Below are 18451 nucleotides of genomic sequence, written 5' to 3'. Positions count from 1 at the left end.
GTGTTTTCTCCAAAATAGTCCACCATGATTTAATAAATGCTCAACATAAAGTATTTACACTAAAAACAACCAGTTCCATTAATTCTTACTGAAAGCTCCTTCAACATGCATGGCACGTTTACTACTATCATACTGATTGACAAAAGCCAGTAACAGTGTATTACTTGTACACATTCTTAAAATAATTAGAGGACCTTCTATGAGTGTCCAAGGTTAGTTTGACTTAAGAAGTATAACCATTTTCAAATTTTTTATCCCACTTCCTATGGTAACATATACATTCTACACCATGTCTGAGCACATGTTTACATACAGACATTCATGTATATACACACACACAGACACACACACACACACACACACACACACACACATATACATACACACATATGTGTATGGATAGACTGTTAAGACTATTACCTGACAAAAATTAAAAATTTACCTTCAGCATTTAATGAAGTTTGTTAATAGTGGAGACTCAAGCAGCCTGGAACTGGATTTTTTTTTTTTTAATTTTTTTTAACGTTTATTTATTTTTGAGACAGAGAGAGACAGAGCATGAATGGGGGAGGGTCAGAGAGAGGGAGACACAGAATCCGAAACAGGCTCCAGGCTCTGAGCTGTCAGCCCAGAGCCTGACGCGGGGCTCAAACTCACAGACCGTGAGATCATGACCTGAGCCGAAGTCGGACGCTTAACCAGTTGAGCCACCCAGGCGCCCCTGGAACTGGATTTTTAACAAGAAAATTCATTATGTGAAGCAAATGACTCTATACCATTATTTACAAGTAAAGTTCATGCTGATACTGTCTCAGCTACTCATTCCTGTACTATAATAATTCAGTAAGTGCCTCTAAATATTATTACAGTACCTTAGGAATGGTCTAATAAAACCAAAGTATTTTAGGGGTGCCTGGGCACCTCAGTTGGTTAAGCCTCCGACTTCAGCTTAGGTCATGATTTACGGTCTGTGAGTTCAAGGCCCGCACTGGGCTCTGTGCTGACAGCTCAGAGCCTGGAGCCTGCTTCGGATTCTGTGTCTCCCTCTCTCTCTGCCCCCTCCCCCACTCAGGCTCTGTCTCTCTCTCTCTCTCTCAAATATAAACAAATATGAAAAAAATTTTTTAAACAAAGTATTTTAAATTCTATTTTTGGAGATTATACTGATACTAAAAGCAAAAGCTTTAGTGCCTAAACTAATATTTACCTCAATAGAACGGTATTAATAAAGTTACACTGACCTAAACATACATAGTAATACTGTTTATGCAATATTGTCATCACCACAGAATATAGTTTACCACATGTAAATCATACCTGGAAGTTTTTTCACCTACTGACAATGTGTCTAGAAATCACTTGAGTTCATTTACAGTGTGTCAAAAAGTTTGTCCTGGTTGTATAGAAGCCCGGGAAACATCTACTCCTTTGGACTTACTCCAAAACTTACTTCACTAATGCTTGAAACTATTTAAAACAGAACTCTCAGATAAGCACAGATGATTTAAAGCGAATCTTTGATACCTTTTTAAAAAAATAAGTAAAGATTAGTTTCCATAAGTAACTGGCCATTAAGGCTTTCTTAAATCTAATTCCTCATACAAATATTAAAGGCTGAATTTTAAGGAATGTTTAAGGAAAATCTTTTATAAAGGCAGTATTATACAATGGTTGAGAGTTCTGACTCTGCAGTCAGACTGCTTGCTTTCTGCCCTATAATGGCTGTGTGACCTAGAGGCAAGTTACTTAATTACCCTCTCTGTGCCTCTTTTCTTATCTGTAAATGAGAAAATACTTACTATAAGAATTACATGGACTAATGTATGTAATAGGTAATATGTGTAAAAATATGTGTAATATATGTTAAACAGAACAATGCCTAGCACACATAAGCACTCTATAAAACATTACTGCTGTTATACCTTAAATTTTTACCTAAAAGTATGGAGGGAAGATAATTTACTCTTTTAAAACTGCTTTTAAACACTAAATATTAATATTAACCACTGAGGAGATGGCAATTCACTTTTCTGCCAGACTCAGATGCTCAAAGAGTTCTTACGGGTTGGGGCCATTACATTTCTTTTGCTGTACAATGCCGTATAGAGGAAAATGTGAATTATTCTCCAGTCCAACTCATCTTTGTTTCTCTAAATTGAAAAGCAAATGGAGATAAGTACTTTTAAGCCTAAATTCTCCCAATTTCTCCATTTTATATAACTTGATATAATAGTAACTCTGGAAAGAACTTTAGTCATGCGGTTTCCATCAATAATAAGCCTTTAACCTATATCCAGTCAAATACTTTCAGTTGCCTAATACTTTTAAGAAGTGTATTATGAAGGCTAAAGCAAAATCATTTTTTGCTCAAATTAATGTACAGACAAGCCCCAAAAGGCTAAAACTAATAATGTAGGTACTGGTCCGTTGGGTCACTATAGGTATTTTACTCTCTTCCAGATTTAAGGATACAATAACTGTTCTATCAGCAGAGGCTGTCAAGATCAGTTGATTCTTTTCTTCACAAACTTCCAAGGAAGGAAATGTAATAATGGCTGTTATCTTCTGAGTGTGCCCATTAAGTTCCAGAAGTTTTTCTCCTGTCTGAAATACCAATAAAAATTTTAATAGGCTCATATTATATTCATAACTTAAATAATCTTAAATGACAATGTTAAGAAAAATCGCCATATACAAAATACATAATTCCATTTTTAATTACTTAGGTGTTATACTTTAACCTTAAGCAATCAAATAGAATCTAAACAGGTACTGGAAGAGTAGCCATAAATAATCTTAATTATTTGCTAATAGAAAATACTAAATTCTAGCATATTTTATATGAAAATTTAAAAGAATATCTTCCTATATGGTTTTAAGACCTGTGTAAATCAAGTATAAAAATATCAGTAAATGATCAGTAGAAAAAAATAGGGAGTCTGCATTATCCTTAAGTATTTGTTATCTAAGTCTCCACAGTTAAAATGTTGAAGGAAATAAAAGCATGATAACACAATATATACACTATATACATCCAATAATATATCAACTGTTCATAAAGTCAGTCTCCACTCCATCTCTAACACCAACAGCTATTCTTACCCATCCAATGTCTTCATCTATCAGTATCTCACTGATTTTTCCCAAGTAGTAAACATATAAAAATCCTAAGTAAATATAACAAACTGCAAATCGTTCCAAGGTTGCAGTATTTCATGAATGTGGTAAACATAATGCTAAATAATTGCTTTAATCATGGGCAAAACCATTGAAAAATAAGGATCTGACAGAGTCAGACCAGATACCAATCCAAATTAACAGTGAGAAGATAAATGCTTCAAAAGGGAATAATTTGAGCATCAAAGGATCAGGAAGAGAGGTCCTGGAAAAATGTGATGAAGCTTAAATATTTTACACAACAAAAATTAGTCTTTTATTATATTACTATTAAAGTCAAACATGAGAATATTATATTATCATACAATTTTGAAATAAAAATTGTATCTCTCCCAAAAATCAACACTTGATTCATTTTCAGAATCAGTGCATAGTTGTTGATAAGTTTTGTTGAATAAGATTAAAACTTTTGTTTTTGTAATTTGGCATTTGTTTCTCAGGAAAAAAATCTTAATTCAAAACCTTTCTCTATTATGAAATATTGATCCCCATTTTAAATGGATTCATCCTAAGTAGCCTTTTTAAACTATCAATTAGTCGCATTATACTGCTATGCAGGTACATACCTAGATAGTGTTTATGAATGCATCCTCAACTATATAGTCAAATCTTTAAGTTTTGTTTTTTTACGTTAAAGAGAGAGAGAAGGAGGGAAGGAGGGAGGGAGGGAGGGAGGGGTATAGAGAGACGGAGAGAGAGAATCTCAAAGAGGCTCCACACTGTCAGCACAGAGCCCAACACGGGGCTCCATCTCACCAACCATGAGGTCATGACCTGAGCCGAAATCAAGAGTCAGACGCTTAACCGACTGAGCCACCCAGGCACCCCTACAGTCATGTCTTTATTACACAATCCACATAGAATTTTTAATACACACCTGGGCATTCCACACAACTACAATTCCATCATCACCAGCAGATGCAAACCTGGGTAGAGAAAAAAAGTGAAAGAAAAATCTCTGGTGACATTTATTTGCTAAAATAACTTACAAATATCAGAATTTATTAATGGTATTTTAACTTACTAATATTAATTCAGGTTAGGTTAAACTAATTCAACAAATACCTAAGGAATATCTTCTGGGTTTTTAGGCCAGGTACAAAGATAAATAAAACTGAAGATGCAAAGATAAATAAAACCATTCAGAGTTCCAATGAATCAGCAGCTAGAACTGTAAGAATGAGGGAGGCCTATAACTAATCTTTCAAGTCCTTCCTGGCTTGAATTATATGATTAAACCCTGACGTAAGTGATAGGAAACTAAGCTGAGGAAGAGCTTCACTTGATGGGAAGTGATATTCCAAGAATGTAACGAAGGAGTCACTTTCTCAGATAAGTTCATTATTTCTATTATTTTCTCTGCTAAGATGTTTTAATTAGTTTCCTATTTAAAGCAAAGATCTCTCCTTTGCTCCTCTTGGCTCTTGGTCTTTCCGTGTAAATACCATGTTTTTAGTTTGGAAGCTTTGAGGTTTTTTGAAGGTTTTTATTTTGTTTTTCAGTGAAAATGCTTGAAATGGAAAGAAGTAAAGCAAAGTTTGCTTGCTGGCATGAAAAAAAGAGCTGTGATGAACCTGGTTATAGCTTCTTTCTCCTCTTTACTTCCCATTCACTATATATAAAGGAACAATTATCTATACTTTGTAGAATAGAAGTTATCCATGATAAAAACACTGTCAAGAAAAGTAATTTGTTATATAGGATTACTCATCATAGTGACTGCATTATAATAAAATCAAGAAAGCACTGTTCTCAAGCAATGTCCCAACACAATGGTTTACAGCAATCACACTGTAAGCATGTCAAGTAATGTTATTAATAATGTATGTAAGTTTGTAAATGATTCTTTAATAAATCAAAATTGATCCAAAGTTGTTCACATAATATCATTTTCATTCACTTGTATTCAAGGTTTGCTTGAATACGAGAGAGAAGTGGTATTATAGAAAGCCAGCTAAGAACTGTGTATAACTGGCCCCTTATAGTTAACAACCATTAATAAATGATAATCCATTAGCAGCTATGGCATTTAGAAAACATGTTCTTCCTTGCAAAACTGTTAGTGTGTTTCATAAAATCTGGGTATGCCTTGAATGTCTTCATTGAAGTAAACATTGTTAGGCACAGATGTCTATTGTTGGTGAACTGACACACTACGACACAAAAATTATTTTGTTCCTGAGATTATCTGTTCCAATGAATTTTACCACTATATGAGATCCATAAAATTTCACTACTTCAGTCATATAACAATTTCCTTAACATTCCAAACTGAGCTTCAAGTTCTAATTTCTCATATTCAGTTTCAAAGTCCCATAAGTAACTGCTATCTTCACTGGCTCTGACAATTCCCACACTCAGCACTCATTTCAAAATCCTTCAACTATATCTCCTACTACAGGAGCTAAGAGATTATTCAGGAGATGGGAAATTGGTCAAATACATTCTTACCAAAGTCTATTAATAATTTGTTTAATACAGAACTACGTTATCTTTTTAACTGAAAGGACCTTCAAAACTTCCTAGGTAACCAGTGAGAAATCACCTGCAGAGTTATTTTTAAATCCATGCCTAACATTTATTCTTATTTCAAAACGAAATATATAAAAGATCTGGAGATTTAAAAGAAAACAAAACAATCATTTTTAAATTAAAAACACAATTTCTTGTTTAATAACATACATTTTTCTGAATCAGAATAGTAAACAATGCATGAGTACCAAAAATAGTTGCTGGACGTCAATCTTTAAGAGCTTATGTTTCTAGGCTTATTGATTTCTTTTTATTTGTATAGTGATGGTGGGGAGGCAGGACTCAAGGTCTTAAGTTTTCTTTGGTATAAAACATCAATTTCTATTGATTCTCGAAACTCTTATAATTGCTTTTCTCCTTTCTAGAAGACTGCAGGTTTAAAATACATACTTTTTCTAACCCTGATTTTTAACTTCTCATTATTGTTTTATCGTGTCTGAATCTCATGAGTTCACAATGAGAGATGATTGAATGGTTGAGAGTTTAGAAATGATAGAGCATTTCACCTCAAACTTTAATTCAATCAGTAGTGAACAAAAGTTAAATCTAAACAATGCTCAATAGTAATGCATGAAATCACAGCCAATTTTTTATTGCTCAGAGGTCAATTACCTAGTTGGTGGATTATTCAGGCCTTTCAATTTTCTTATATATTCTATTGCTGCCTTTTTCTTTTTTCTTTTTTTTTGGTGCCATTTCAGTATTTATTATTACCTCCTCTAAAGAAAAAACATGAAGCTTAAAAATACAAATCAATATCACTTTCCTACATATTAGTATCTCCCATAAAATAACAAAGGGTTGGGAGATCATTCACAAATTATAATTAGCCATGCTATTAGGATGGATAATTGAAAACTAGCTACACTTCATCAGTTTATCTTAAAGTAAATCAGTTTATCCTAATCAGTCAAGTACATACTTCAGCCATCTGCAAACCATAAATGAAAATTCAACCCAAGAATTCCTAATAGTAAGATACATTATAATTGGTAAACAGAAATAATCAACTATAAAAAAGGACTAATTAAAATGCCAATAAGGTTTAAATTATTCAATAGAAGGAAGAATTATGGCTATATTGCATTAAAATTATAATAACAATTTTTAAAACATTCTAAATTAATAGAATCCAAAATTCACATCTGAAGATAAGGTTTTAAGAGAAATGCTTCTTTACTGATGGCACAAAATGTATTTAGTAGATTCATGCTAGGTGATGAAAATATCAAGATCAATTACATGTGGTTCTTGTTTCAAGATCTTAAAATTCAGCGATTGTTTAGAAATGTACTGTATTTCATCAAATCTAAGATATCAATTATAAGACATTCTATTATTATATGGATTATTAAGATAAAAATACTGCCAATTATAACTGAAAGACACCATCAGATATATACTGTTTCCAAATTTCAGAGAGGTTAAAATAGGAAAAAAATAGTCTTCTTAGAATCAACATAATAATTGCCATATTTATTAATGTTTATAATGTGGCACTTTCTAGTCCAACAAAACTCTGATTATATCCAACAGGTTTAAAGCACTAAAGAAATGTTTTTTCAATGAATGAGCAAACATTTAAGTGTTGCAAGGGCTCTGTAAAATAGATAATCATTCAGTTTATTAACATAACCTCACTTTTTTTCTTTTATCATTGTTAATATATTTACTGTCACAACAAAAAGTAAAATTAAAAAAATTTAAAATCCAGCATCCCACTCCACACATGAAATTCCTTTTATTTTTTTCATGTCCCTGTCCCATATTTATGTATAATCTTCAACATGAAACCACATCTTTAAAAATACTCAGACTATACAATTAAATGACTAAGTAAAAAACTATATGCATGAAAAGAAGCTTAACAAGGTGAAGCATGATTTAAAGAAGACCTATAAAAAAACTTTTAGAATGTCCCATCTTTTCCTCCCCTAATCATGAGAACTAAATTTACCATAAGAGTTGATGATTCACTCATTCAAGAAATATTTATTAAACACTATATATTAAGCATTAAATTTAATTATATTTGATAATACATATTTGATATTGAAAGTAAAGATTAAAAGGACAGTTCTTACCCTTGAAGAACTCAGTCTACATTACTAAGTAATGCTACAGGGTCCACATCATGAATCCATTGAGAATTCTCATTTATATTCAATTTAATTTATAGAAATCATTCCTTATAGTTTTTTAAATTTTTTTTAACATTTATTTATTTTTGAGACAGAGAGAGAGCATGAACAAGGGAGGGTCAGAGAGAGAGGGAGACACAGAATCTGAAACAGGCTTCAGGCTCTGAGCTGTCAGCACAGAGCCCGATGCGGGGCTCGAACTCACGGGCAGTGAGATCATGATCTGAGCCGAAGTCGGCCACTTAACCGACTAAGCCACCCAGGTGCCCCGAAATCATTCCTTTTAAAGGAAGGTGTTTAACTTTCCCTTTGAACATCTCAGAGAAAGTGCTCTCATTCTTGCCAACTGTGAACTGAAATGTACAGCAAAGCTTCACAAAGATTTGTATAAAATATTTTCACAACAATTCCTATGGCTATTACCTAAGTGCTTATTTAATAGTTCTTATTCATTTGAATTTATTTCAATTAAGTCAAAGTTGGCTACAGATACCAATATAACCTTAGAGGATATAATGAAAAGTACAGTCCACAAACCTGCACATAAACCTTCCTGTATTCAATATCTACATAATCATAAAGCACTTGAAAAATAAAAACAGAATATTATGGCAATACAGAAAATACTTATAGTTAACTAACTTCCCACATAATCCACAAATCTAATACATGATGCAACTAAAGTAGTACACATTTTTTATAATAAAATACAGTTGAAAAATGGTACTACAATACCAAAACCACACACAATTGAAAATATACAAAAATTTCATTTAAAATAGATTTTTACTGGGGGGCCTGGGTGGCTCGGTCGGTTGAGTGACCAACTTTGGCTCAGGTCATGATCTCACAGTTTGAAAGTTCGAGCCCCACATTGGGCTCTATGCCAACAGCTCTGAACCTGGAACCTGCTTCGGATTCTCTGTCTCCCTCTCTCTCTGCCCCTCCCCACCTCATGCTCTGTCTCTGTCTCAGAAATAAACATACATACATACATATACATACATAAATAAAATAGATTTTTACTGGGGCTCCTGCGTGGCTCAGTCATTTAAGCGTCTGACTCTGGATTTTGGCTCAGGTCACTATCTCATTGTTTGTGAGAGTTCGAATCCCTCATTGGGCTCTTCTTCGCTGACAGTGATTCAGATTCTGTCACTCCCCCTCTGCCCCTCCTCTGGTTGTGCTCTCTCTCAAAAAAAATAAACTTAAAAAAATAAATACCGAAATAGATTTTTATTTATCTTTTTGCTAGAACTACTTGAAGAAAATCAAAGAAGTATGTAGAGACCTGTAGAGAAATGAAAGGGAACTTGAAAGCATTTTCATGACCCAGAGATACTGATGTCATTGATCCTTTCATTAGATTTACTTGAACATGATTTTTTTTTTCCTTAAGAAAAATGCATACATCAGGGCGCCTGGGTGGCTCAGTTGGTTAAGTGTCCAACTTTGGCTCAGCTCATGGTCTCACAGTTCGTGGGTTAGAGTCCCGTGTCAGGCTCTGTGCTGACAGCTCAAAGCCTGGAGCCTGCTTAGGATTCTGTGTCTCCCTCTCTCTCTGCCTCTCCCTCGCTTGCACTCTGCCTCTCTTTCTCCAAAATAAACAAACATTAAAAAAAATGCATACAACTACATAACTCTAATATGTCAATGTCTGATGTCCCTCTTTAGTTCACATACATTGAAGGTATTGGAAGATTCCATAGTTTTCATGGTCATTAGGAAAGGTAAACCCTTTGTAAATTCTCCCCTCCACCAAATCACAAACAGGAAGCTAAACTACACATCAAAGTTTTCAACTACTAGAAAACCAAAACTCCCTGTGATTTCTATTAAAGGGAATCTCTAGGGGTACCTGGGTGGCTCAGTTGGTTAAACGTCTGACTTCGGCTCAGGTCATGATTTCACAATTGGCGGGCCCGAGCCCTGTGTCGGGCTCTGTGCTGATAGCTCAGAACCTGGAGCCTGCTTTAGATTCTGTCTCCCTCTCTCTCTGCCCCTCCTCCCTCATGCTGTCTCTGTCTCAAAAATAAATTAAAATGTTAAGAAAAATTTTTTTAGTAAAGGGAAGCTCTATTTACCTGAGCTCAAGTTTCTGTGAAAGAATTTCTAACTACTAAAGAAACATCTTGGCCTCTCTGCCCCACCAGTTAAATTAGTGTGTGAGAATGAACTGAGCATGCTCAGTTCAAATCCTTCAGGGCTTTCTCTGAGGATGTGTTTATACAGAGAGGGAACATTCTGGTTTGCTCTTGTTTTTGAGGTAAGCTTACATATGAGTGGGAGGCCTGCAGATGTCCAGGTGTACCAGTGATTTGAGTGATATGTCTACCCACCTCAGGATGAAGTATGAGAAATCCCAGAGCAGTTGTATATCAAAGCCAACATCCTTTAATCCAGCTTTTTGCCAGTTATTACTTAATATGTTCAGGTCCATCTATGTGATTCCTGCATCCAGTATCTAAGAAAAAGTTTTCTTGTTTTTTCATCTTTAAGTTTTATTTATTTTGAGAGAGATAGAGGAAGAAAGATGAAAGTGAGGAGGGGAGGGGCAGAGAGAGGAGGAGAGAGAGAATCCCAAGCAGTCTCCACGCTCAGCACAGAGCTGATGCAGGGCTGGATCACACGACTGTGAGATCATGACCTGATCTGTAATCAAAAGTCAGACGCTTAACCAACTGAACCACTCAGGTGCCCCTTTAAGAAACAGTTTTATACCCAAACAAAAATACCTTTCAAATTGGCATTTTTATTTCCTCTATATCAAATATATATCATTTTTCAATTTTTCATTATGGATAATTTAAATGTATATAAAAGTGCAAGCAGTATGACAAAAATCACCAGTTACTCATCATCTCTCTTCAATTATCAACTCATGACCAATATTGTTTCATCCGTACCACACCCAATCCCCCCTCTGCAGATTATTTTGAAGCAAATCCAATTAGCTGTATTTCATCAGTAAATATTTCAGTGTGTATCTTTTAGGAATCCTTTACATCAAAGTTACCATTTAATTTCTTAATGTCACCACATACTCAGTGATCATACTTCCCAATCTCATGATTTTTTAAAATTTTATTAGAAGGAGGATCTAAATAAAGTTCATAATTGCAGTAATTGATATAGCTTTAAAGTCTGTTCTATTTATTCTTCATATTTTTCTCCTTGCAGTTTGTATACTCCAACAGGAAATGTAATTTCTCATAGTCTTTTCTTTGTGTGCATGTAAGGTTAACAGCCATCGGTAAACTCTCTAAATTTATTAGAAGTTGCAAAATTACAATATTCCAATTCCACAATTTTTCCTAGCCTGAATTCTTCTATAAAAAGAAATTTCCTCCCATCAATTATTATTGATCCCAGATACAGTCTGTATAGGAAAGGCAATACAGATCTTGCAGATACCCCTTCAGTAGAAGCTGCCCAGCTCTCAGAAAGGTGGTTACTAGCGTCCACCTGTTGACTTCAGGGTCCATTTCAGTTTTGAAGCCAAAGTCATACTACCTCAGTTGGCTTCCAGGTAATGGAACTTAAACAAGGTGGTGGAAGCCAGAAGCATGTTCCTGGATGACCCTCAGCTAATGACTAAGCAAGGCAAAGTTAAAAGTCCCAGTTACTTCTATCCAACATAGAATTCCCCTAAAGGGCATTCTTTCCTCCAGAGCTCCCCATGGGGCCTATAGAGACTTTGTCAGATCTAGACCATAGTCTGAGACAGCTCCCCTTGTCCAATCCTGCTTCTTTCTCTGTCCCTTCACTGGTGTTTCTAATAAACCATTTGCATATTTAATTCCATTTTGTTATCTGCTTTGCAGGGAACTCAGGGATTAAGAGGGTCTAAATCACCTTGACTATTGATTTCTATTCTCTGAATAGAAGAAAGATAGTCTTATCTTAAGAATATTTTCTTAAAGATATAGCATACTGTTAGTGAATTATCAAACTCTACTGAGTTGACTTAGTTTCTTGTAAATGTACAGCTTCACCAGCTATCCTAAGGGCACATTTTGTTCTCCAGTCTGGCATTTCATGGGTCACCTGATTCTTTTCCAGTCATGATCACCATCCTACATAACCTTGTCTGTTTCCTGGAGGAGCAAGGAATGGTCAAATGAGCAACAGAAAAAACTATTCTTAAAATGTGTTATGAACTCAGTTTAGTTTAATGTGTCAAATGCTAGAGTATTACATGCAATTTTAGCACAGTCCATTATTTGGAAGACTCTTGCTGAGGCTTAGCCTTCTTTAGTGATCTCCCAATCAATATGACCCTTACTTCATGTTCAAAAAACACTAAAGAAGAAAAGAAAAGGCAGCTGTCTGTTAGGTTATACAGGATTTATTTGGTATCTTCAAAAACCAATCTGTGAAAATTTTCCACTCACTGATTTTAGCTGAGCCACCAAGAAAACAAGAAAATCCTTCTGCAAAATTCTCAATAAAATGATATTATCTAAAGACCTGAAGCGTGAAACCTGGATTACAACAGCTGACCAAAACACCAGAATGTAAGGTCCATAAAAATTAAATAAAAAACATAAAATATAATATGTATTTTAAAACTGAAAAGGTATTTCTGTAATTTGACAATGCAAAAATAATATACCTCTGGAATAGTAAAGATAATTCTAAATTATCTAAACTACAAAATTGAGAATGAAAATGCTGTGCTCTTAATTCCATTTAAATAAATACTTATACAGTTTGTATATTTCTTGTATCTTTCTTACCAGTAGTGACCATTTAGTTTTTTTCTTTCAGTGCAGAATTCAGTTTTTTAAAGCAAAACACAGATTGAAAGTTCTATAGGTCTGTGACTGACAGAAAACCTTCCTAACTAGATGTAAATTTTGGCACAGTAATAACTTGAATACAAATAATTAATCGTGACTCATGTAGTAATATCTTCACTTTATTGCAAAAGCCAAAATGTAAGTTTTGCATCCATTTTTAGACATTTAGATTCACTGCGGTGGGCAGCAAACATGGCCACAAGTTATTCTCCCTTTGTCTAGCACCATTTACAATAGGACTTAGTTGCTTCTCCCCTCAAAAGGTAGAGTTTATTTATCCACATAGTGAATTTGGCCAGCTCCTGACTTGCTTTGGCAAACAATACAGCAGCAAACACCACAAAGACGTGAGAAGAGCTTACAACAGGGCTTTCCCTTTCGTTCTTATGAGAACTCCATGATCACTACGTGCACAAGCACTTGAGCAACCTTATGAAGAGTGATCCCAGTCAACCCAGCTGAGTCCATTGTCAATCACCCAGCCCAGCCCATTTACCTGTTGACCAGAGATACATAGGTTAGGTTTACTACCTAACCAAGATCAGCTGATCTTGGCAGAGATGGAAAACACCCACCCAGCTGAACCTAGCCCAATAATTGGTGAGCTAAGTAAACAGCAGGTTGTATTAAACCACTAAGTTTGGGGTGGTATTTAAAAGAGCAATATATAACTTGATACACTTATCTATAACTTTCTACTGTTAACAGAACATTTACTACATCATTAAACAACTTATTTATAAAGGAACATCACTGTGGGGAAAATGTAATCAGATATTAGCATTTTCACAATGATCATTATTCTAGGTGATGGCCTTTTCTGCAGATTCTTATTCTAACTATGTAATAAAAGCCAAGAGGACATTTCAGAGGACAGGTAGTAACGAACATGGAATCTTAACAGTTAATCTATATAAAAATTTAAAGATCACATCCTGAAAGTACACTGTATATTTTTATTTAATTTTCTTACACAACATGATCTGAGGATTCCTTAAGACCCAAATATTAGTGATTATAGTCTAAAAAAACTTTGGTTTGTGACCGTAATTCATTCCAGGAACATGCTTGTAATCCAAAGCACTTGTATATTAAAGCAAATTTCAAGAACCATTGGCTCACTTGTGATCATGCAATGTTTGGAGTCACACACTACTCATACTACAAGACACTGCTCGTTTATCAAGTTAAAATTTATTAGAAATGTTTGCTCATCTTGTGGAACATTTGCAGAACAAGTTACTCACAATCCAAGGTTTTACTATATTTGGGTTTTTTTAAAACCTACTTAGCAACTTACTATGGTAAAACATGTAAGGAACTTTAGCTGTCCAGGGGCAGAGTGGCTCAGTGGCTCAGTAGGTTAAGCATCTGACTCTTGGCTTCGGCTCAGGTCAGAATCTCATGGTTCTTGAGTTAAAGCCCGGAATCAGGCTCTGCACTGACAGTGCGGAGCCTGCTTGGGATTCTTTCTCTGTCCTTTCCCTGCTCTTGCTCTCTTTATCTCTCTCAAAATAAATAAGTAAACTTTAAAAAAAAAAAAAAAATTTAGCGGTCCAAACATCCCATGTTTCCAGCGATGCTTAGCTTCAAAAATCTGACTGGCTGGCTGACTAAAAAATCAGAGTGTCTCTTAGAACATATGAGCAATGAATACTACCAAAGGGCTGAAGATTCTTATATTATGGTTTACATGTTATGATTTGTCTGGGTCATATCACAACAAAACAGTGTTGGAAGGCTAGTAATATATATTAGGTCAATCTTTTCAAGCAAAAGTTGAGGAACATAGTGTTGTACAATAATGTGGCAGGATTTTGTCCCTCGTTTCTAGAAGGGAGCTGGGCTCCTCAGAACTCACCTGTGTTTATGCTAATGAGATGACTTAGGGTGGGATCCCTAGACAATTAAGGATAGGGGCTGGCCATGTGGGAAATATGAACCACGTAATTAAAGGTTTGGTGCTGTGAGCCCTGGGATATCAGCCTGACCCTCCAACCTGGGGCTGAAGTATGGGGAAAGGGCAGGGAGAGAAGGGCTGGAAATTGAGTTCAATCAGGTGGCAAATGACTCAATTATTCCTATGTAATGAACCCCAATAAAACTCTGGATAATAAAAACTCTGGATACTCAGAACTTAAGTGAGCTTCCTTGTTGGTAATACATACTGATGTGGTGAAAGGGTGACATGTCCTGAAGACAGAGAAGCTTTGGATCTGAGATCTTTCTAGACCTATGCATCCATGCATTCAGCTGGTCCTGACTGGCATTCTTTATCATAAAACTGCAATTTTAAGAACAGCACTTTCCTGAGTTCTGTTAGTCATTCTAGTAAGCATCACACCTGAGCCGGTAGTGGAAATTTGTAGCCAGTTGGTCAGAAGTGTGAGTGGCCTGGGACCCCTAGAGATTACAACTGGCGACTGATGTGCAGAGAGTGCTGTGCAGGACTGTGTCCCTAACCTGTAAAATTTAATCTAACTCCAGGTAGTGTCATACTTGCACTGCACGTGGGAAAAGCAATACCAAAGACATTAAAAAAAAAAAAAAAAAAAGGAGAAGACAAGGCTAATAGACATGAGAAGTGATAGTCAGAATTAGGAATAATCACAACAGCAGTCACCCATGGAGTCAAAAATGGAAAAAAAAAAAGTATCAAAGGTAAAAGAGAAGATTAGAGATGATAGCAGAAAAATTGATAGGAACAACAGATGGGGGTTCGGGAGTTAGGATGGCACAAAACATGCACACTTAATATTGTCTGTGGGATCATATTCATTCATTTAACAACTATTAATCACCTGCTATATGTAAGGCACTGTCTCAGGTACTAAGGATACTGTGGTGAATAAGAAAAACATGCCTCCCATGAAGTTTAGATTCTAGTGAAGACAAATATTAAGTAGTTACACAACTACTTAGTTACCTCTAAGTTACTAATTAGTTACCTCTAATTATTATTATGCTACATGCTACAAAGGATAACCTTTAGTTGACTAAGGGCTTAATAAACAGATACATACATCAGAAATGAGCTAAATCTACAATCCTAAAACCTACATACCTCATCTCTATTTGCAGTTAAACACAGTATTATCTCAGTTGACAAGAAAGTAAATAATGAACATTTTAAAAGGATTTCCTCATTACCAAAAGATTCAGATTAAATATTTACTTTCTACTAAAAATAGCACATTCCTGGTAGGTACTTGATAGTTAAACATTTCCCATATGTGTTTCTCAAATTTAGGTTCACCTTAACAAAACTCGTTTAAAATTTGTTTACAAGCCAATTTTAAAGTCATACACTTCTTCTAAACTAACAAAAAATTTTCCTGAGCAATAAAAAACAAAAAAAACCTCAAATAAAAATAACCATCAAATCACCAAATATGACATGCTGACTTCTGGGCAAAACATGACTTCAGACGCATATTTCATTAAGATGCAGATGTCAATTTCGAGTAAATAGTTGAAATTTTTAGATCAGATGATCAGATTTGAAATTTTTAGAAAAGATGTATTAATTATGAAGCTGTTTTCAAATATACAATTCCCTAAAAGCTCTTTCCAAACAGTAGGCAACTGGACAACTAGAGCTTCTTACCTGTATTCATCTAACTGTACCAGAAACCGTACAATATCATGATGAGCTTTCAGTACAAGCAGTTCAGTGTAGGGATTCTGGGTTTGTTCTTCACCTATTGTCTGTAAGGGAGATTTCTTGTATTGGATAAAAAGAAAACAAAAACAAGAGAGAAAGAGAAATTAAATTATTTATGATAAATAACCATAGCGAAATAAAATACCCTACTACATGGTGTACATCTAAGAATATAAGACTTAAAAGCTATAAGATATCATGTTCTAATACTATATATGATTTCCCCTAATATCAACTAACTGCCAATTTAACATAAAATATTTCTCTTAACCACAAATTCACATCATGAATTTTTTCTTCTTTGTTAGAAGTGACATAAATATAATCCTTAAACTCAGATCTTCATTCTTCAGATTGTTATCTAAAAACAATCTAAAAGGGAAGAAAAAAATCTCACTCTTGCATTCATTTTAGTATTTTCAAGTCACAATATATTTACAAAAAGGGTGAATTTTATGTTAAGGAAATTGTATCTCAATAAACCTGACCTAAAAAAATCAGTGGGCCAATCTAACTCAGTATTTTAGAATGAGTGTTTCTCAATTAAAACTTGACAACAAAACTGCAGATCAAAAGGGTAAAATAGAGACTATAACAGTGCCTAGCTCATTATAGGTACTCAATATATGATTGTTGAATGAATAAAAGAAAGGATGAAATCCTTCGGAGTTGATAAATTCAATAAATTCCATTTTGGACAGTAAGTCTGATAAGGATAATTGCTAACAGAGAATTAGGTCACAGCCCATAAGCCAGACACTGTGCAAATCATATACGGCATATAATTCACTCAACAATTCTGTAAGGTAGGTCTTATTAACCTCATTTCTGTAGTCAAACCCAATACTATTTCATGATAAAACCTTTGTTCTTAACCTCTGAACCGCAATTTCTCAAACTTGCCACTACTGAGATTTTGGGCCAAATAATTTTTTGTGGTTGAGGACTATCCTGTGCACTGAAGAATATTCAGCAGTATCTGTAGTTTCTACATACTAGATGCTAATAGAAATCTAACCTTCCTCATCCTGAAAATCAAAAAATGTCTCCAGACATAGCTAAATGTCCCCTAAGGGCAAAACATCCCACCAGAGAAATACTGTGAAACTAGAAGTCTGGATACAAAGTTCTCGCATAAATTAAGGAAAATCATTGGTTCCAACAATGCGCAAATTCACAACAGTTATACAAAACGTGGAACTAGCATGCCTAAGTGTTTTCCCAAAAAAATCATCCCCAAAGCAGTGGGTGCTATCTATTTATCCCATCTCACTTCTGGCAGTGGTTCTGACTAGAAAAACAAAACTGAGAAATCTGAAAACTGTATACCACTTGCCCTAAATGAAAATTTATCAGGAATGGCAGAATCAGTTAATCTAATTATATGATTCATCAAATAATTGGGTTAATTCTGAATTATCATGTCACATAGATGATAATTTCCTACAACTTTTCCATAATCCTTGGGATTTCAGCCTATCTGAAATGAGTTTAATTTGAAATAAATGCTTTTAATAGGCAGTAAGCCTCAACTGCAAAAATATGAGGAAGTTAAAGTGAGAAGGTTGCTGACTCACAACAACCCAAATTTTTCATTTTTAACAACCTAAACAACTACTTCCTATGAGAAATAAAGGGAATTCAACACAAATTCTAATTCTCGGATGGCAAAGAAAATCTTTCAAGGTTCCAAAATTATTGTATTCAGTCTTTCAAATGTAAATTTCATTATAGTCAACTCAATTATTCAGGCCCATGAAGAAAGCCAGACTATGGAACCAAAAAACAGCAGTTAATTACAAAATAACTTTTTTGACTTTGAAGCATATTAATTTCTTAAAATACTTCTATCCTTTTTTGCTCTTGGGTAAATCAAATATTCTATTTCCTGAGCAAGCATCAGTTGGTGGGAAATGACACCAACTCTAATAAACCTTAAGTAGAAAGTTGCAGTCACCACTTGTTTCTCGTAAGCCAGATACTTCTATAATTGAAATGAAGCTAGTTTAAGCACGGAGAAGGCTAGCTGAATGTCCTTGAGCCTGCTGTTGAATCACATCAGCTTCAGTTACCTCCTTTTGAAACAGGGATATTTAATTCTCAGGATCTTAGGGGGATCAACAGTTCAGACTAGC

General features: G+C 34.7%; 1 protein-coding gene across 7 annotated transcripts in view; it reads right to left on the bottom strand.

Annotated features, from left to right (window-relative positions):
* The window catches only part of WDR41 (WD repeat domain 41), a 196399-nt gene that overhangs the window by 31173 nt on the left and 146775 nt on the right, over positions 1–18451 (bottom strand). For all 7 annotated transcript variants that reach the window (XR_013556330.1, XM_078448753.2, XM_078448749.2 and 4 more), the window contains 3 exons: positions 16260–16375; positions 4055–4103; positions 2473–2604 (listed from right to left, as the gene is read on the bottom strand). Coding sequence is in view for 6 of the 7 variants with exons in the window: in XM_078448753.2 (XP_078304879.1) it covers positions 2473–2604; positions 4055–4103; positions 16260–16375 (297 nt within the window). In the remaining variant the exon portion in view is untranslated. The remainder of the gene's footprint in view (positions 1–2472; positions 2605–4054; positions 4104–16259; positions 16376–18451) is intronic.

Source organism: Panthera onca, chromosome A1, assembly GCF_046562875.1.
Source record: "Panthera onca isolate mPanOnc1 chromosome A1, mPanOnc1 haplotype 2, whole genome shotgun sequence".
Classification (NCBI taxonomy): domain Eukaryota; kingdom Metazoa; phylum Chordata; class Mammalia; order Carnivora; family Felidae; genus Panthera; species Panthera onca.
Note: the sequence above shows the minus strand (reverse complement) of the source record. Positions and strands in the feature narration are given on the sequence as shown.